This window comes from Pseudonaja textilis, chromosome 9 (assembly GCF_049901715.1).
Source record: "Pseudonaja textilis isolate UNSWEBS1 chromosome 9, rPseTex1.2, whole genome shotgun sequence".
In the NCBI taxonomy this organism is placed as follows: domain Eukaryota; kingdom Metazoa; phylum Chordata; class Lepidosauria; order Squamata; family Elapidae; genus Pseudonaja; species Pseudonaja textilis.
Window position 1 is genome coordinate 1131013 of NC_141998.1, and position 19832 is coordinate 1150844.

General features: G+C 43.3%; 2 protein-coding genes across 2 annotated transcripts; both read left to right on the plus strand.

Moving 5' to 3' along the window:
• Positions 1-4597, plus strand: GKN2 (gastrokine 2). Its single transcript, XM_087938749.1, has 6 exons — positions 1-33; positions 1072-1128; positions 1964-2095; positions 3092-3202; positions 3745-3898; positions 4506-4597. Exons 1-6 carry the CDS (start codon positions 1-3, stop codon positions 4589-4591), a joined length of 573 nt encoding a protein of 190 aa, XP_087794875.1. The 3' UTR covers positions 4592-4597.
• An 8678-nt stretch (positions 4598-13275) lies between these two features.
• BMP10 (bone morphogenetic protein 10) lies at positions 13276-18577 on the plus strand. Its single transcript, XM_026715193.2, has 2 exons — positions 13276-13622; positions 15424-18577. The coding sequence occupies exons 1-2, from the start codon at positions 13307-13309 to the stop codon at positions 16359-16361; spliced, it is 1254 nt and encodes a 417-aa protein (XP_026570978.2). The 5' UTR covers positions 13276-13306; the 3' UTR covers positions 16362-18577.
• Positions 18578-19832: the final 1255 nt, after the last annotated feature.

Below are 19832 nucleotides of genomic sequence, written 5' to 3' on the forward strand. Positions count from 1 at the left end.
ATGACTAACGTGCTCAGAGATATCAGGGCTTGGGTATCTGCTCAGCCCAAAATTCAAATAAAGCTATTTACCAGGGTGTGTGTCCCCCAGATACGAGAGACAAATACCTAGGGCAGATTTCTGTCCAATTATGCTCCCTACACACCTACAATCCGGATATAAATGTTCAATGTTCCTGGACTATTATTGCACTTACATCTTTTCCCTTACCTGGAAGAAAAATGAACAGACTGGTGAGTATATCTGATGCATTCTTCTTAAGAAAAGCTGGAAAATATTTAGGGACCAACGTGGATTGTCCAGGCAAGGAGGACTCCTCTTAAGGAAATGGAAGGGATGTTCGCCGTGTCTTGGTTGGTTAGCTTGGGGAGACCAGTGAAAGCATGTTTGGGCAAAATGTCTCCTGCAAGGCATTAGCACATTAGCACATGACCAGCTGTACTCAGCAAGAGAAGGCATTTTGATGGGCAACATTTAGGTAATGTTCAAATGGCCTTTGGAAGTGTCAACATGAGCCATGGCCCCAAATATTCTTGACTTCTGAAACACCCTAATGGCTACAAACTGGCCTTGTCAACAAGCTAGAACATCGACTGTAGAATAAGGTTGGAAGGGACTTTGAAGGTCTTCTAATCTGACACCTCTTATGCTTTGCCTCAACACTTGCGCAGGAAAGTATTTGGCCATAATATGCTGTTTTGAGGGAACCGACTGTGCAATGGGGCATATTTTGATTCAGAGCTCAGGATGGCTCTCATCGGCTTATTGGCAGAAGGTTCCACATTCAGTCTTTGCAATCTCCAGCCAGTTCATGTGTGGAAAGCCACAGAGCTCATAGACATCAGCACTATGGACCAAAGGAAGGAGAAGTGTGTGCCCCATATGCGCTGGTAGCAAACGCTGGGAAATTATGGTCTCCCAAAGTAACTGGGTTCTGCGAAAGATTGCAAATCAGGCTAGCTTGAAGTTAAATTCTTCAGGCAGTCCTGCGTGGACGTGGACTACCATCCATTCAGATAGGGCTGTTCTCCTTCTGACCTTTGATGCCCCTTTTATTTATTTCTTCTCCAGGGACCAATATTAATTTTGCTGGGATTCTTCTGGAATGCAGCCTCCGCTTCCATTCAGGTAATCATCTCTGCTTTATTACGAACAAAAAATTCAAAGGTGGAACAAGGTTACTTTCTCTCTCTCTCCTGTAGTATCACGCAGATATTCAACACTGTCCCAAACTCCGATGTTTTAAAACACGGATGGGTATGCAACTTAGCTCTGTTTCTTTAGAGCAGTACACCTAGACCAAGATGTGAAAATTGATGGCGAATCACTAGTAGAATTTTGAGAAGGATGCCAGGCTCAAAATACATGCATTTAGCTTGCAGATTTAATGTGCTGATTTGTGAAGGGGTCTTTAAAAAAAAGAAAACAAAATGGCCTGAACATTTCTCCTCACATATGCCTGCAGTCCTTGAAGACATCCAGTCCCAAAGACTGGAGGTAAACATGAACTAATAATAAATTTTCTTTTTTGAGTGATGCATTGTCCAATATTTTTAATGAATATTACCATTCCTTCTGGATTCGATGTCTCTCACGGCTGTTTTCATGCAAAGCAGCATAGGAATACTAGAATAAATAAATCCAATACATGAATGAGTGATTAATCACTCTTTCCGCTCTAGAGTGCATTCTGCTTGGCAGCAGAAAATCTGTAAAGGTTTCCAAAAAGGTCCTGAAACTTGGAGAGTAAAGAAAATTTATTGCCCATCACAGAAACTAAATAGCTGTGTACTTTACCCATCAATACCTTGGTTTTATTTAGTATATGCTTGGTCGTTTGGTTTACGGTTTGATATTTTGATCAATGGCCGTCGGTCAATCCCACTTTATCTAAATCCAGAACCAGAAGTCTCTCAGACTCTTCATTTCACTTCAGATGAAAAGCAAACTCTCTCTTGTTCAGGTTTACAACATCCCTAGCTTGAAGGGTGATTACATCCAGCAAACAATCACCATAGACAACGAGAAGAAAATAGCCATCATTCGCATCCACGAGGGAGCTTGCTCTTCTGAGACAATTTTTGACTATAAGCATGTAAGTGTGAATCCTTTGCGCACTCACCTTGCCAGTGCAAGAATACGGCCATACTGAGCTGGGGTTGTTCTTCTATGTAGTGTCCTGACCTAGACCTTTCCCGAGATCATGAAGCCAGGACTCCTCGTCCCGATAAAACCCCTTTTATTTAGGTCAAAGGGAATTCCTCTCCAGCAAAGGTCCCGACAAACAATCTTTCATGAGATTTCCCAATTACAGACCTTTATCAGGCTTGGAGAGTTGCCAGGCCGATATCTTCCAAACGCCACTCTGTAGCAATGACTTGGCAAGGAGTCAGGAACAGATCTTCACCCTAACGAATTGATCTAATTGTCTCCTGCAAAGCCCCACTCTCCTTTCGCTCCTCTTTATTCCCTATGGGAGGGGCCATTCACTGTCCACCTGTGGCTTTACTCCCGAGTCGATGCTTGTTCCTTAGCTGTTCTCTTCTCCTGGCAGCTCTGCACATTCGCACACTGGGAACAGGCTCCAGCTGTTCTTCTTCCCCACTGATGTCCGACTCCGAAGGCAGCTGACAACAGTCTGATGGCCCTGGCCCCTTCTCTGCCTCCGATGCAGAGCCCTTGTCCGAGCTTTCCCCAGACTCCAGGACTGACCCATGTTCCTCCCTGACCTCCTCACTGTCTGAGTTTGCCACTAGCTCTGCTGGCCGCTGGCAGGCCATAACATGTAGTTCCACTTTTAACAAAAGACATCCATTCATTTTCACTCATCATTCTGCCTCAAGCTCAGGCCCTTGAGAAGGAATTGGCACTGCAAGTCCCAAAATTCCTGTTTGGAGCAAGCAATGGGCCTGGAGGGTGAGGATTCTGGGACATGCAGGCTCAGCCCGTGTGGAGGGACCCAAGCTATAAAACCAATAGGCAGAATTTCAGTGGAACATCCCTCCGTGTTAATTTTGCCCATTTTAAATTTTAATTTCCAACTATTATTAATGGAGTTTATCTGTTATTCCTTTCCCTCTGGCATAAACAGGGATACATTGCTATGCGGATTTTTTCCCGATTTGCTTGCTTTGTGATGAAGATGGAAAAAAACTACTTTCTGGAAATTGAAGAAATTGGGCGGTTGGCTTATGAGTTACAGGTAAACGTTGGGTTCCTTACTGGGAGAGATTGTGGTAAGCCGGGAAAGGGAAGGAAGAGAGAATGGACAACCGAGACAGAGAAAGGGAGTTAGTCGGCAGCCCAACTCAGCCCAATTTTCTCTGATCTGATTATCTGACCAGTGTAATCCCTACAGTTTTGTTCCAGTGATGGGGACTATGATAATGGTATAATTTGAAGTGATATTAATTAAGGAAGTTGGAAGTGTAACTATGCTTTGTATAAATATTGTGATCTGGAATCATGTTGCTCACGTGAAGGGATGTGTAAAAAATAAAAATAAAAAAAACTTGGAGGTGCGGGCGGCAGAAAAAGAAGGCTTAACACATTATATGGCAGAAGCCAACCTTCTCCAGTATAGTACTTCCCAGTTGTCTTGAGGTCACAATATTGAAAAATTATGCCATCCCCAGATATGGGGGAAGAGTCACAGTTGGAAACCCAGTTCCGAATATTTACTACAACAGCCTAATTTGTCAGCTGCCCTTTGAACCTTGTTTTTCAATCCACCTCTTGTTTCAGATGATGCGTCGAATGCTGTCAGGAAGAAACCTGTGGGTGAAATACGAACCCGCCAATTCTTTCTTTGGAGAAATCAAGGAGTGGCTTATTTTTGGAAAACCCATCGAGCAGCTCTGCAGGCACATCCCTGTTTACACAGTTGAAAGGATTGAAAGTGAGTATGGCTTCCTTTTTAACTGAACAATTCCATGAACTTGAAGGTACGGTAAAAAGGCAGATTAAGCTCAAGGCACCTGGTATCCTACTTTGAAAATAAAACCGCCCGTGACTGCCAGGATCAATTTTAAGAATCACCAGAGCACAACACTTAGTATTTTGAAGCCACTGTAAGACTTTAATGGTGTGCTCACTGTTCTGGGAGCAAGACCTTTTGAATTCAATGCTGTTTATATTCATGTAAAATTGTCCTCTACTCATCTCTGCCTTATTCTTAAGGAAGCATTTTGTTTTAGTTTGGAGAAAGATCATTCAGCTCAGCAAAATTATATCAATGAACCTAGCAAGTTTTATATAACTCTAGACAGTAGTGGACACACTGGATGGTCCTGCAAAAAGACAAAGGGGTATTTTCTAAAGAGCAGAGTTGTTTCCACTTGCCATAGTTGCTGAACTACAGTTCATATACCTGTATCAAATATAAATGCATAGAAAGAGAGGCAACATCCATCTCTCTCTCTCTCTCTCTCTCTCTCTCTCTCTCTCTCTCCATCTCTCCCTTGATTTTCTTCCTTATTGATTTCTCTTTCTTGTTTCCCATCTAGATGCAGTACATTCCAGTAGTTGCCTGAAGGCTGGCATCTTAAATATTTTTAATATTTCCATTTGTAAAAATATCAACATCTCGTAGCCTTGGAGTCCCTGAAGATGCCCTGCAACAGTTTCAATCTGACAGACAAGGTTTTTTCCACCTCTGAAGATATACTTAGTTGTTCAAGCATCTTAAGTCTTTTGTGCTTTCCTTAAATTCGGCCTTACAACCCAACCTATAAACTTCTAATAAAGAGAAATTTTCGAGCGTCCTTGGTTACTTATATATATATATATTTTTAAAAAATCCTTCCTTTGGATATAAAAGAAAACAACATATTAATCGGTATCTAATGTACATGAAGCCTTGATCACAAACTACTGACTAAACCTTGTAACGAAGTTCTCACAATGTGCTAAGGCACAAATAATGGTTTACAAGCGACAAACCATAACAGATAGGTTTACATCGCACCACACTAAGCCACAAATAAGGAAAATGTATGATTGATTAAGGCTAAAACATATGAAGAATGGTTGCTGGGATTGGGTGCGTCTAATTAATGAAAAGAAGGACTAAGGATAGCATGGCAGCAGTATTCTGATATCTCAAGGGCTGCCCCAAAGAAGAAGGAGTCAAGCTATTCTCCAAAGCACCAGAAGGCAGGACAAGAAGCCATGGGTGGAAACTCACCAAGGAGAGAAGCAACTTAGAACTAAGGAGAAACTTCCTGACTAGTGAGAAGAATTAACCAAGGACTTGTCTTCAAAACTGGTGGCTGCTCCCATCACTGGAGGCTTTTAAGAAGAGACTGGACAGCCACTTGTCTGGGGACGGGTCTCTTGCTTGAGCAAGGGGTTGGACTAGAAGACCTCCAAGGTTCCCTTCCAATCCTGTCCTTCTGTTGTTATTACTATTGAGAGAAAAAGAAAATTATTAGCCTAGAATCCCGTTGATCCATATTTACATTTGCCTGGATATGGACTTTGATTGAAGATATTTTGTACCTGATTATTATGTGGGGTAATTATCAGATAAATGATAATTATCATTTATCTCCCCACCTCTCCCTTTAGCCTAATAATGAAACTCAGCACACACTTTGGATTTAGGGAGTGTCTCTCATGATAGGAACCAACAAGGACCAGTTTTAATCTTGGCCAATAGCTCAGGTCAGATCCAATGTACTGTAGTTTGACTGGAGAGATGAAGACGAAAGTTTTTCAACTTCCTTCTTGGCCAAGTTCAAAGTGTTTGTAAAACACTGCTGCTGAGATGCAGGAGAGTCCTAAGCGACCAAGTCCTCAGTCCAACATCCATTGATGGCTTGGTGATTATAACACTGCCCTACATTTCAGGACTATCATAAAAAACATGAAACCCAAAAGGTTCGGCTTTCTAATTCCATTCCTATGCAGATCTTTGGATGTGAGCAAAATCCAAAGCTTCGTTAGATGGCCTTCCCTCCAGCTGTGCCCACGATAGAATATAAATTGTGATGGTAAAGGCACAGTTGCCCATCAACTGCTCAGCTGCCATTCAAATCCTATTTCTGCAAAGGCTAGGAAGGGGGACTAGCGGAGCTTTGGTTGATTCTAGGTGGATTGGTGAAGGCCAACTATCCCTGAAAAATCTCAGGGAAGCATATTGTGTAGGCATTATGGCCAAAAACACCCGACATCACCTTGGAAGTGTGCAGTAAGTATCTGCTACAAAATGACGATTAGGGCAAACGAGAGATGGCTATTTGGTCAGATAGGAGATCCCACAGTTCAAAGCCTCTTGGTGAAATTAAATCTGATCAGAGGACATATTTGGGTGGAGACCATAGCACACCACACCAGGGAGGGGGTTAAGCTTCACCTGCAAAGGCTCTGTTCCATTCCATACATGGGCGTGTCACCTGAGCAGGTGTATCCCTTAAGTAACCCAACTAAAACTGAAAAGCTACCCACCCAAAGCACCAACTGAGCTCTGTCCTCGTGAAGCCAATGCTACAGATACAGAGAGGAGGATTGACTAGAATGTCTTTTGGACAGTACACCAACTGGATCTCATCTTCTGAGATGGGAAAACCCAAAAGGTTAAAGGAACCTGCACAGGTTGTGGTCCAAGGGAACCAGAGTGCAACTCAACCGGTATTCACAATAGCCCCGTAGTTTGTGACAAGGGATGGATGAAGAGAGCATAGGTGGCCTCATCAATATGGAGGTTTATAGATTTACATTTAAGTGTCCTAATTATAATCACTTTGTGCTGTCTTTTCTACTTCTATTACATGGTATGCTGCCCAGAGTCACTGCCTCAGTGGGAGAGGCGGCACAAAAATGCAATAAATAAATAAATATGCAAAACCTCTTCCTCTTGTTTAGTCAGGAACGAAAAGGCCAGTGCAAACTGAATTCACCACTAGATGGCAAAGGATTCTAATAGTGGCCCAGGAGCTGAATTCTTTTGTGGCTGAGAAGAAATAAGTTGTCGCTTCAGCGTTCCACAGCTCTTTTCTGTGCAAGGTGAGCTCAGATTTAGAGAGAAAATAAAAATACAGATAATCCTCCATCAACAACAGTGGGCATTTGAAATTATAACAACACCGAAAAAGTGACTTATGACTGTTTTTCGCACTTACGACAATTGCAGCATCCCATGCCATGGTCACCTGATTAAAATTTGGGTGCTTGGCTACTGGCTCATATTTACGACGGTTGCATAGTTCCCAGAATCTTATGACGCCCTTTTGAGACCTTCTGACAAGCAAAGTCTGGTTCACTTAGCCATGGTGCTATTATTGTAATAACTGCAATGATTTTAATAAAGACTCATTAGAAACCAATAGAAAGGATCAGAGTGAAACTTCTAGAGCAGGGGTCTCCAACCTTGGCAACTTGAAGACTAATGGACTTCAACTCCCAGAGGTCCTCAGCCAGCTTTGCCAAGGTTGGAGACCCCCTGCTGTAGAGAACAAGCAACCCAGTTAGAGTTATGCTACAAATTAGAGATTATTCTTAAATTAGAGATTATTCTTCTTGCCTTGGGGGCAGACAATTATCCCACTGAAATTGAGCAACTGTTCTCACAGTCAGGAAATTCCTCCTTATTTCACTTAGGTTCAGTTGTAGCTTCCTCAGTGTTCTCTGAGCTTGGTATTATTTTTTTTTTTTGCAGACATTTCCTTACCAAACTAGGTAACAACATCATCAGTGCTAAAGCCACCAAGCTCAGAGAGCACAAAAGACCCCCAGAGTACAAGCTTGAACTACGAATATCCTCTTCTACAAGTTCAATTGGGGCACACGATATTGAACAATAGGACAGGGGGTTTTGTAGTCCCCATTCCTCTATGCCAGCGGTCAACAATCAGTGGTCCAGGGACCATCAGTGGTCTGTGAGAAAATTTTGGTGGTCTGGAGAGAAATGCCCCCTCCCCGAAGTAATTAATCCAGGCTGCGCAGGAACACAAGGCTGTGCCACCCATGTGGCCGTGGGAATACAAGGCTTGCATTGCGAACAACACAAGGTAGCAACGGGAGGGGGGAAAGGGTGGAGGGTGGAGAACTTGCCCTACTCGCCCCACACGCCTGGCCTGGCCACCGGGCTGCTTCTTTCTGTTTCTTTCTTCTTCTGCTTTTGGCTGCACGCAAGGAAAGCAGCAAAAGTCTTTCTTTGTCTCCCCCAAACTCTGCCAGAAATAAGTCTTTGGGGCCCTGCAAGTCCTCCTGCTCCAAGAGGCTGTGCCAGCAAAGACTCATTTCTGGCGGAGTTTGGGGGAGAGAAAGAAAGACTTCTGCAGCTTCTGCTGCTTTCCTTGCATGGAGCCAAAAGTGTCTCTCTCTCTCTCTCCTCTCTCCCCCCCTGAGAACACAGCTGGAGACGATATCCTGCGATCCCAAATGAAGAATGATCGATCGGTAGGAAAATGAGGTGGGGAATTTCCCTGCAGACTTTTTTGGGGGGGGTTTCAGGGTCTCTGGTTTGCGGGATTTAAAATGGTGAGTTTGGTGGTCCCTGAGGTCCAAACGGTGGGCGACCCGTGCTCTGTGCGCCTTGAAGTGCACCCTGCATGACAGCTTTGCCCCCTCTGCCCATCAAGGAGGAACGTTTACTATGAAACAAAGCAGCTAAATATTTTCCACTGACCTACTTGACTTCCCAAGAGGGAACAGGTACAGTTTTTCAAAATGGAAACATTGGTGACTGTCACGTTTGCCCAGGGAATGTTTGGAGGTGTTTGACAGAAACCGGTTCTTCGGCTTGATGTCCCCAGGGGTGGGGGGCAGGGGGGGTGGCATTACTTGGAGAGCTAATCCAGAGCACTCCGCTGCAGATAAGGCCGGCCTTCTTGCACCCACAGCCTGCCGATGGGACGGGAGAGCGGTTGTTCCATGCACTCCTGAGATAAGCGGCTTTCGGCACCTTCTTGAGCAATTGGGTCTGCCAAAGCTGGCTTGGGAAAAGGACTGACGCGCGAGGTTCTCGCACGCTCGTTCACTTCAGCCAGCAGAGACGCAGGAGAGCATCTGCTTAATTTGTCCGAGGGTAGGATTTCACAGTGTTCATTGCTCAGAAGGTCTAGTCAGTGGCGCTTCTCAGCCATGGCAACTTTAAGATGGGTGAAGGTCCATGGAGATTCTCAACCATCCAGGTCAGGGGTCTCCAACCTTGGCAAGTTTAAGACGTGTGGACTTCCACTCCCAGAATTCCTGAGCTAACACGACTGGAGGAGGAGGAATTCTGGGAGTGGAGGTCCACCCCGAATCCCTGTAGCTAAAAGAGAGGGAGAGAAGGGGAATAGGGGGGGGGGAGGATGGATAGATAGTATGATAGTTTGAAGACCCCTGCAATAGATAGATAAGAGAGGTAGAATAGATAGATAGAAAGAAAGCGATAGATAGAATAGGTAGATGGGGGGGGAGAGAGAAAGAATAGATAGATAGATGATAGATAGATAGATGATAGATAGATAGATAGATAGATAGATAGATAGATAGATAGATAGATAGATAGATAGATAGATAGATAGATAGATAGATAGATAGATAGATAGATAGATCATGATAGATAGATAGAATAGATCCAGGGTCTTCAAACTTGGCAAGTTTAAGACTTGTGCACTTCCACTCCCAGAATTCCTGAGCTAACATGACTGGAGGAGGGAGTTCTGGGAGTGGAAGTCCACAAAGCCTTAAAGCTGTTGAGGTTGAAGAGCTCTGTTCTAGGTGAATCAAAGCAAAGTTGAGAGAAGCAAATGCTTCTGGGAAATTCTGACACTTAAGGGTTCGTGGAGCTTTTCCCTGGAATGTTCATTAAGGACAAGAATGTAAGTCTTGAAATAACATCACAGCAGAAGGCGGGGAATATAAGTTGGACATTTCTGCAAGGATTTTGGCCAGCCATCTTGCTTTTGTCAATGTCATGATCTTTTCTCCTTATCGGACACCCAAACGAATACCAAACTTGCAACGAAATAAGGGATTGACAAGTGGGAGAATTCCAGAAATGTCCTGCAAGAATTTCCTTCCCTTTCAGAAGCGACAATCTCTTTGTTTCATTGACCTTGAGAATCTTTCAATAAACTCCAAAGAAAAATTCAGCACCATTCAATGACATATTTCTGCTGCACTCAGTCAGCTAATTTATTCCCGTGGGGGTTGAGATCCCTGGTGCTGTCTAATTTTAAATTTCGTGCAGAAATTTCGTGTCCCCAGATTATCCGCCAACATTCAGAGGAGGAAGGAGAAAGCTTTGGGTAGCTCCCATCTTCGTTTCCTGGCCACCACAATTCTCCAAATGCATGTTTTCTCACTCCAAAAATAGACTTTTTGTTATCTTCACCAAGCTAAAGATTGCAGCTCCGTAGGACTAAGAACTAGAAATATTGACAAGACCAGATCTACTCCGCATTGCTTCCTTTTGAGTAACATCCCTTTTCATTATGACTTCTTTGCTTCAGAGGGAAGAGGGAGGATGTGAACCATTTATGGAAAAGAAAGGAGAGAGGAGGAACGGTGCTGAGATTCAGCACATGGGAAGCCCCTCTTTGACATATTTATTCCATTGTATGTCCATCACGCTGTCCATGCCAGTTTTTATCTCCTCAACAGTTACCTCATTTCTCAAGCAGCTGAAATATCAATATGATGGATTTTCTCAATTTTGTTGACTGTATTTTAAGCCAAGGGTCTCCAACCTTGGCAACTTTAAGGCTTGTGGACTTCCAACTTCCAGAACTCTGGGAACTGAAGTCCACAAGTCTTAAAGCTGCCAAGGTTGGAGACCCCTGTTTTAAGCTACTTCATACAATTCCTGGTTCAAGGCAAGGATGGGTGAATGTCAACAGAGCAAGGCCAATCAACACTGTGCCTCTCCTTCTATTTTGCCTTCTTCACATTTTGTTTTACAACCGAAGCCCAGTTGAATAACCTGAAATGGCCGTCTTGACAACTCAACAAAGACTTTCCTCTTAACTATTTGCACACACAGCTCTGCCCGACATTGGGTTGCAAGTTTGGTGTGTTTCTTGCTTCACAGCACATGAAACTACTAAATATCAAAAAAATTGGCCAATCTTTCCCTTGTCTTCTTACATGACAGCACTTCCTGAGATGCTTGTATTCTCGTCTGAAAATGGCTATTTTTTTAAAAAAATGATAATTTTTGTTACATTTGAGGGTTCTGAAGAATCCATTGGGAGAAATGTGTTCCCATGGAGCAAGCAAATATTTAGTTAGACTGGAGAATCCATCATTATAAGCCATGATGGCCCAGTGGTTGGAATGCAGTATTGCAGGCTGACTCTGCCCACTGCCAGGAGCTCGATCCTGATCGGCTCAAAGTTGACTCAGCCTTCCATTCTTCCAAGGTGGGTAAAATGAGGACCCAGATTGTTGGGGGCAAGAGACTGATTTTGTAAACCAACCTTCCTTCCTTCCTTCCTTCCTTCCTTCCTTCCTTCCTTCCTTCCTTCCTTCCTTCCTTCCTTCCTTCCTTCCTTCCTTCCTTCCCTTCCTTCCCTTCCTTGACACCCAGATTGTTAGAGGCAAAATGCTGACTCTGTAAACTACTTAGAGAGGGCTGTAAAGCCCTATGAAACAGTATATAAGTTTAACTACTATTGCTATCTATTTCCCCCGCATAAGCCAAGTACTTCATCAATATGGAGGTTCCTATTAGCTTTATATTTACATTTTCTAACTTTAATCACTTTGTATTATTTTTTTTCTACTTTTATTATATGGTATGCTGCCCAGAGTCACTGCATCAAGCCTATTGCGACAGTGATGGTATAAGGATCACCAAAGTCCCTTCCAGCTTCTGTGTTTTATTTTTTCAGTTTCCTTTTCTCATTAGATCTTTAGCTTTTTCTGTGTTTTTTTCTGTCATTCTTTTTTGGTTTACTTTATTCCAATTTAAGTTTTATTACTGCTCTATATCAATAAATGAAACTCTGCCCTTTGTTAATGTCTGTATCACACCCAATGCCCAATAAAAACCAGATGAATTCCCCATTGCGACAGTCTTGCTGACTTTTTTTAACCACAAACTGCAGTCATCCCCAGCCTGAAGGAAGGCAGTGTACTGTTGGTAGGGCCATCATGTGGGGAAAATTAAACCCATATAAATATTTTTTTAAGGGTCTTAATCATGGTCTGCTTGAATATATACCAATTTAGTGCCATGATTAAGTGTTCCCTTTTGAGATATATGCATACTATTTGAGATATTTTAATAATATGTTTAAAAATACCAGCCTTGGATATTACTAGGCATATTTTAAAAAGAGAAAAAGAATTGCAAGATAGAGAAGACATGGAATACTATATGGCCTGGGGAAAATGGTACGCTGGTTAAACTGTAGGAATAAAAAATAATGTAAATATGTATATATTGATTTAATTGGAATAGTTGCTGTCACACCACTGTGAAGAGTGCATATGTGTTGTTTTTATATGTGTTGTTGTTATATGTGTTGTTTTTTAAATGTGAAAAAGTTTAATACAAATTATTTTTAAAAAATAAATAAATAAAAAGAGGGAAAAAATGAACTAACACCTGGATGGAAGATGGATAGATTCGTATATATTTCGACACGAGCAACTTAGACCATCATGCAACTGTTTCATCATGATAGACAAAATTTTAACTGCTCTCTAAAGTAAGAAGCCCTCACTTTATGGTCTCCAAATCACCACATGTTTTAAATCTTTATCTTCAATCATTTCCTTTCCCTGCCTCCAACCTCCCCCCCTCTTTAAGGAGGTCACACGTAAATCAGAAACGTGTAGGAACAAGACACCGAGGTACCACCTCTAACACATTTAGCTGAAAATGCAACGAAGAGTCAGAGTTCAATAATAATAATAATAATAATAATAATAATAATAATAATGATGATTTAGTCAGCTAGGCCAAAATTGTAGGGTTGAGGGACAGTGGGAGACAATCAGGTCTTCTGCAAAGAGGAAAAATGTTCCTCTCTTTTGGGAGCATCTAAATGTGGAATGTTTACAAAATGCTCATTAAGAGAAAAGGGGGCTATGAGATAGCGGCAGAAATCTGGTGGACAGCTTACACTAGGGGAGATAAGAGAGGGAAAGCTACCATAGGAGACAGAGCAGGCCACGTCCAATTACTGAGACCTGGACGGAGGGGGGGTGGGGGGTGGGGGTGGGGAAGAAGAATGGGAGAGAGGCCGACCGCAAGTTCCAAACTTGTCCACCCTCGGTGACACAAGCCGTATATAACCCTTGCGGGGGGATACAAGAGCCACTTCGACCGCACCCGAGCCAACTGGGTAGAGCAGCCTGGCTACTTTGGATGGAAGTCATGGCATCTGTAGCCTTCCGGATTTGGGCCACCGTTGCTCTCCTGGCCCACCTCGCAGATGGGAGCCCCATAACGGGCCTAGATGTCCCCCTGACAGAGGAAGAGGTGTCCTTCTTCGACGAACAGGACGCCCTGCTCCAGAATTTGCAAAACGAGCTCCTGAAGGCACTTAACCTCTCGGGGATGCCCCTGCAAGAGGCCGCCAAGGTGGACCCCCCAGAGTACATGCTAGAGCTTTACAATAGGTTCGCCAGGGACAAGTCCTTGCTGCCCTCGGCCAATATTGTCAGGAGCTTCAAAAACGAAGGTAAGTTCTTGAAATTTCCCTCTGAACTTCAGGAGGAGAAACCAAGCGGGATGAGCAGCCAATTATCTCACCGGCTTTTAGTTGTTAGATTACGGTTGTGACTAGAGGAAGAGAAGAGTATTATTTTAACGGAGCAGAGAGGAAGTTTGAAAGAGAAGATATTAGCCAAGAGACCCAGCTGGCCAAGTGTTGAGTTGTCTTACTTACTGCTTAATGGGGCACATCTAATCTGCCAGCTAGTTGACTTTCACACTGCAGGCTAATTGCAGTACAGTATTCCTCAGATTGGCTGTGCTACATTTAACCAGATTGTGTGTGTTTTGTGTAAGTTTTGAACATCTGATGAAATCCTTAAAGACGCTGTCATTGCACTTTCTCAGGCATTATCCATGCAGAGGTAGAATTCCACTGGCAAGCTTCTTTTTTTCAAGGGTGTCAAGTTAATTCACAAGCAAGGATTTTCAAAATACACACTGCAAGCTCCGTAATTTTTCAGTTTCGTGTTTGACACAGTTGCAGAAGGATTTTGCAGGGGAAAAAATGGCTGTTTTAAGGTCTACCTATCCTAAAGAGAAGGATTCAAAACAAGCAGAAGCTATAAAACAGAAACCAAACTGATTTAAAAATCAGTACTGTGCCAATTTATGGATTTCAAAGGTGTTAATTTGAAGAAACTAAAACCTTTCTTTTCTTTGCAACTTTGTAATAGTACCAAACAGTTCTTATAAACACCAGTTAGACAGCACACAGCTATCTTGTATTATACATATAGGTATATATTTCTGGCTTGCAGAAATTGATTTTTGCAAATACTTTTAGCAGCTCAATCCAAGTTTTACTGAAATCAGAGTGCTTGAGCATGTCAGTGTTAAGATGCCTCACTACAAAATGCTTCTTCCTAGCTACAGATTGATGCTCATTTCCATCGATCATAGAATAAAGGCATCTAATTATGCTTTTTAAAAAGCCAAGAACTTGGCACATCTTCCAACTAGGTTATAGCGTAGATTTCCATCGGTTACAGACTACATTTTCAGCTAGGTTTTTGCTTCTCCTTACAATCAGCCTCCTTCATGGTCTCTGGTAACTATGAATAGGTGTTAACATTTTTTTATGACAACGCACACTGTTGCAGCTACCTGCAAGAAATTAGAACCTCTTCTGGTAAAGGCCACGAAGTTATCGAACCATTCTTCTCAAATCGACCTCATCATGGTGCAGTCACCAAGTTCACCATGCTAGAATATCTTTGCAATATTCCGGCCTGCCATTTTTGTCACAAAGCCTTCCCTCGATTAATAGATTTTTCTACCTCTTTCTTACTGGCCCACTCCCTTGTCAACAGTTGAGTTTTTTCTTTCAAAAGTGATATCTCTTCCACATTTTTTTTCCCTCCAGGTTAACTTTCTCCTGTGGCCACTGAGAAGTTTAGTCACAGAAAATCAATTTATTTCCCCAAACGGCAACATCAAGTTTTTCCATATATATATACCTCAAGGCAGTGAACATGCCTTCCTTCCTCCTCCTCTTTTCTGCACAACAACCTTGTGAGGTGGGTTGGCCTGAGAGAGAGGGATGGATCCAAAGTCCCTTGGGCAACTTTCATGCTGGGGGGTGGGTTGGAACTCACCTGGCTGTCAGATATTGACAGCCAGCGCTGTCTCTCAATATCAACTGAAAACTAGACTTAGTCAGGTTGAACCACTCTCTTGCGCCACGGTGACCGTACTTTACTGGGTGCCCGTACATCCTGTATCAGTGTGAAATATAACGTGATATTTTTTTTAACAACCGCTTTCAGAGCAGAGTTCCCGGCCAATACGCCTGAATGGAATACGGAGGTACCCTCTCCTTTTCAACGTCTCCATCCCTCACCATGAGAAGATAACCAAGGCTGAGCTGAGGCTCCACACTCTGCCGGAGGAGAGACCGCTCTACGGAAAGCTTGACAGGAAGGTCACCGTTTTCGAAGTGCTGGAGGGGGAGCACGGAGGGGGAAAAGAGGGAGACGAGAGGAAGCGGAGAGTGCTGGCATCCAGGTTGATTTACAGCACCGACAACGAATGGAAGACCTTCGAGGTGACGGAAGCCATCAGGAAGTGGCACCACTCCGACTTGACCACCCACCAGCTAGAGGTGGAGGTGGAGTACCGAGGGGCAGAGAACCCCAACCCAGGAGGACACCGAGGCGTAGACATCACTCTGGAGACCAGGCACAAGCCATTGTTAATTGTGTTTTCAGACGACCACAGCCAGGCCAAGAAAGAGGAGAAACATGAGCTGAAGGAGATGATGGAGCACGAACAGATGCTAGAGTGGCCGGATGTAGAGTTGCAAGGCTTCTCCAGTAGCCCCAACGATCTGCTGCAGATCAGGTCCAACATCATCTATGACTCCACCTCCCGGATCAGGAGGAACGCCAAGGGAAGCAGCTGCAAAAAGACATCCCTCTACGTGGATTTCAAGGAGATTGGCTGGGATTCTTGGATCATTGCGCCCGCCGGCTACGATGCCTACCAGTGCAAGGGAGCCTGCAGCTTCCCTCTGGATGGCAGCCAGTCCACCACCCACGCCAGGGTCCAGACGTCTGTCCATTTGAGTGATCCCCAGAAAGCCTCTCCTGCCTGTTGCGTCCCAATCAAGCTAGACCCCATCTCATTGCTCTTCTTGGACAAAGGAATCGTCACCTTCAAGCAAAACTACGAGGGCATGTCCGTCTCAGAATGCGGCTGCAGATAGTAGCAGGAAATGGGGCTCTTGCATGGCCTTTCAGCTTCCATGGGATTTCATGGTTCCACCTGAACAATTGTGTGAGATGCAGTCAACTCATTGAACCAGAGGAAGGGACCTTTGAGACAGGCCACGGTTGAGGGATGATGGCTTGGAGCAAAGGGGAGGATGGGGATATGAGGAGACAGTTGACCCTCTAGAGAGCAGCAAGTTGAGGGAGGCATCTCCTTAGCTTCAGACGGAGCTCCCACAACACCACAGAACTTCCTCTTCAGTTGTTCATCCCAGTCATTTTACCACTTAAGCAATCCTCTTCAGTTCTGATTTCTGGCCTCTACAATTGAGCCCACAGTTGTCAGAAAACATAGCAAAAGTCCCAAAGCTGCCATTTCTTATCTGTTATCTGTTAACCATGATTCACTGAATAAACCACAATTGGCTGGATTCATGCAACACACCAGGCCAAAAGCCAAATGTTATGTGAAACTAAACCATAACGTTCCCCATGTTTCCCTATCTACTCAGAAAGAAGACTGGCCTAGTGGTTGATGTCGCTCAGAAAGCTTCCGCTTTCCAAATTCTCTTTCTGGAAAGTTCTTTGCTATTCCCTCATCCCTCTTGGGATTGTTCTGTGCTAGTCAGCTCAGCCCTTCAGATAGCATAACCAAGCCATCAGTGGTGGGATTCAAATAATTTAACAACCGGTTCTCTGCCCTAATGATTTCTTCCAACAACCAGTTCACCAAACCGCTCAGAAAGTTAACAACCAGTTCTTGTGAACCGGTGCAAACCGGCTGAATCCCACCACTGCAAGACATCCCTCAAAGCGATTGCATCAAATTGCTTTGGGCAGGCCATTCGGATGGGGGTGTACACATGATACAATCCCTACTCCTTCCTTGCATCGATATCCTAATGCAACTCGGAATCTGGCTGATTGTTCTTTCGATTGCTGTTAAAATTGTATGGTGGGGAGGGAGGATATTTTTGTGTGTGTGCTGAAATTTCAAGGCTCTTTCGGAGCCATCAATTCACGAGACAGTTCTCCACCCGTACGATGGAGGTCACATGTCAAGTTTCCACCACTCCTCTCCAACAAATCATGGTGATAAGAAGGTGTTGGAGTTGAGAAACGATAGCCCTGGACTGTGCTTTATTTATACTAAGCTGCAAATTGGTCAGATTCTTTGGAAAGTGTAATTGACGTTTGTGTCTCCAGCCCTTTGTGAGCTTACTGTACTATGCCCCACCATGGCTTTCTACTTTTAAGGAGAGGTTGTCTTCCCAGAGGGAGAAGCTGGTTTTTGAGAGCACCAAACTGGGCCCATCAGGAGAATTCTCCTGCCCTTGGACTTGCGGAAATCCACCCAACCTTTGTCCCTGCAGCCATTATTTATTGATCTATTTATTGACTGTCGTCCTTGTAATATAATGTAGAATACAAAAATGTTTTATTTTTGTGCTTGTATGTTTACCAAACACACTGTATAGTGAAGATGCTAATATCATCCCCCAGTTTCAATGGGCTTTGTTCTTCATTGTCTTTGTAAATATATGAATTTGCCCTTGTTTTTTCATCTCTCGATGTGATACAAAATATAGTGACATCCAGCGTACAATCACTTTCAAGCCTAAAATGAATATAGAGTATATATTTTTTTTAATGTGGCAAAAATTGAGAGCTGGTGAATTTGCCCCCATATTCCAGTTTCGCTGGAAGTATCCCATTTTCAAACATACGGTGAGTAAGACTTCTAACTGTATCTTGAGGCCAATTTTGGCCACAATGGCTGCATAAGTCTCCAACAGACTTTGGAGGGATCTATCACAATTCTCCCCATTAAGGTGAACCATTTGCTCTTCAGAATAGCTGCTGCAGTGACCTTCAACCTATCCTCTGTTTGAGATGTTTCTGGTCTTGCCACAGGTATTATCTTATATCCTATTTCTCTATGGAGAAATCTAGCCACTTTAGATGTCAAATCAATCAATTAACCAATCATATTTATTTGGTCAATGACCAGCAAAATTTAAATGACCAAAACAAACAAATACAGAGTGAAGCAATCAAATACAATCACTAGCTAGCAAAATAAATCACAGACTATAACTTTCATTCTCCATTATTATGTTAATATATTTGTTTCTCAGGTGATCAATCTAAAATGTTAATAGAGACAAAATAAAAACAAAAACTATATTTTCCTCTGCAGCAAATAGTTAAATACATCAAACCAAATCAGATTTTAAATATGCCTCTGATCAATTATAATTTGCTTTCACGTGTCATCAATGGTTTAGATCCTGAAGGAGAATGTTCCTGTAAAATTTATCTGGCCTCCCAGGGAATTTATCTACTAGGGGTACAAGGTAGATTGATGTCTCTGTGAAATTTACAATGTAGTAATGTGTGTGAGAGGGTTTCAAACTCCTCATCACCACTTGGACAAATACACTCAGCTACAGGGATTCTCCTGGATCTGCCTTGAAGAAGTGCAGCAGGGAAGGATGTCAAATCTAGCTTTAAAGAATGCTTGATATTGATAAGGTTAGATTTACCAAGTAACTTGGTATGGAGCAACATGGCAAATCTATTTCATTTATTGCTTTGTAAAGCTATTGCACAGAAGTATTTTTTTTCTTTTTCCAGTATCATCCCACCCGTTAATCCAAACTCCATCGTGTTGATGGAGCTTTTTATCTTCAATCTGGAACTCCCTTATTATTGAGAACAATTAATCAGGGGGACAACTTCTCTTCTGGGGTTCTAGATGCTCCAGAACTGGAGGGTTTTAAGAAGCAATTGGACAGCCATTTGTGTAGAATGGCGTAGGGCAGGGGTCCCCAAACATGGCCACCTTAAGACTTGTGGACTTCAACTCCCAGAACTCTGGGAGTTGAAGTCCACAAGTCTTAAAGCTGCCAAGGTTGGAGACCCCTGTTTTAAGCTACTTCATACCATTCCTGGTTCAAGGCAAAGATGGGTGAATGTCAACAGAGCAAGGCCAACCAACACTGTGTCTCTCCTTCTATTTCTGCTATGCTGGCTGGAGAATTCTGGGAGTGGAAGTTCACAAGTCTTCAAGTGGTCAAGTTTGGAGACCCCTGGTGTAGGGTCTCCTGCCATGGGCAGGATATTGGACTAGAAGAACCTCCAACCTATTATTTTAAGTTCTGTGTTCTGTGCTGATCTTGAGGGTCACTAATGATTTCAAGAATAGTGGAGAGAAACCCACACGAAGCCGGCTTATGCTCTACTGCCTGTTTCTAGAGTACGACAAAGTTATCCTTAGAACTAGAGGGGTCAGATCAACTGGGGAAAAAAATGCATTTTGAGCCATTGTTATCTTCTGGGCCCCTAACAAGGGCCCAGAATCAGTGGCATTCCTGTTTCCAGTCTTAAGGGAGCATTTGACGTTCTATTCAGAGGGGGTATTCAGCCGGTTCTGACTGGTTCTAGAGAACTGGTAGCTTGGTGGG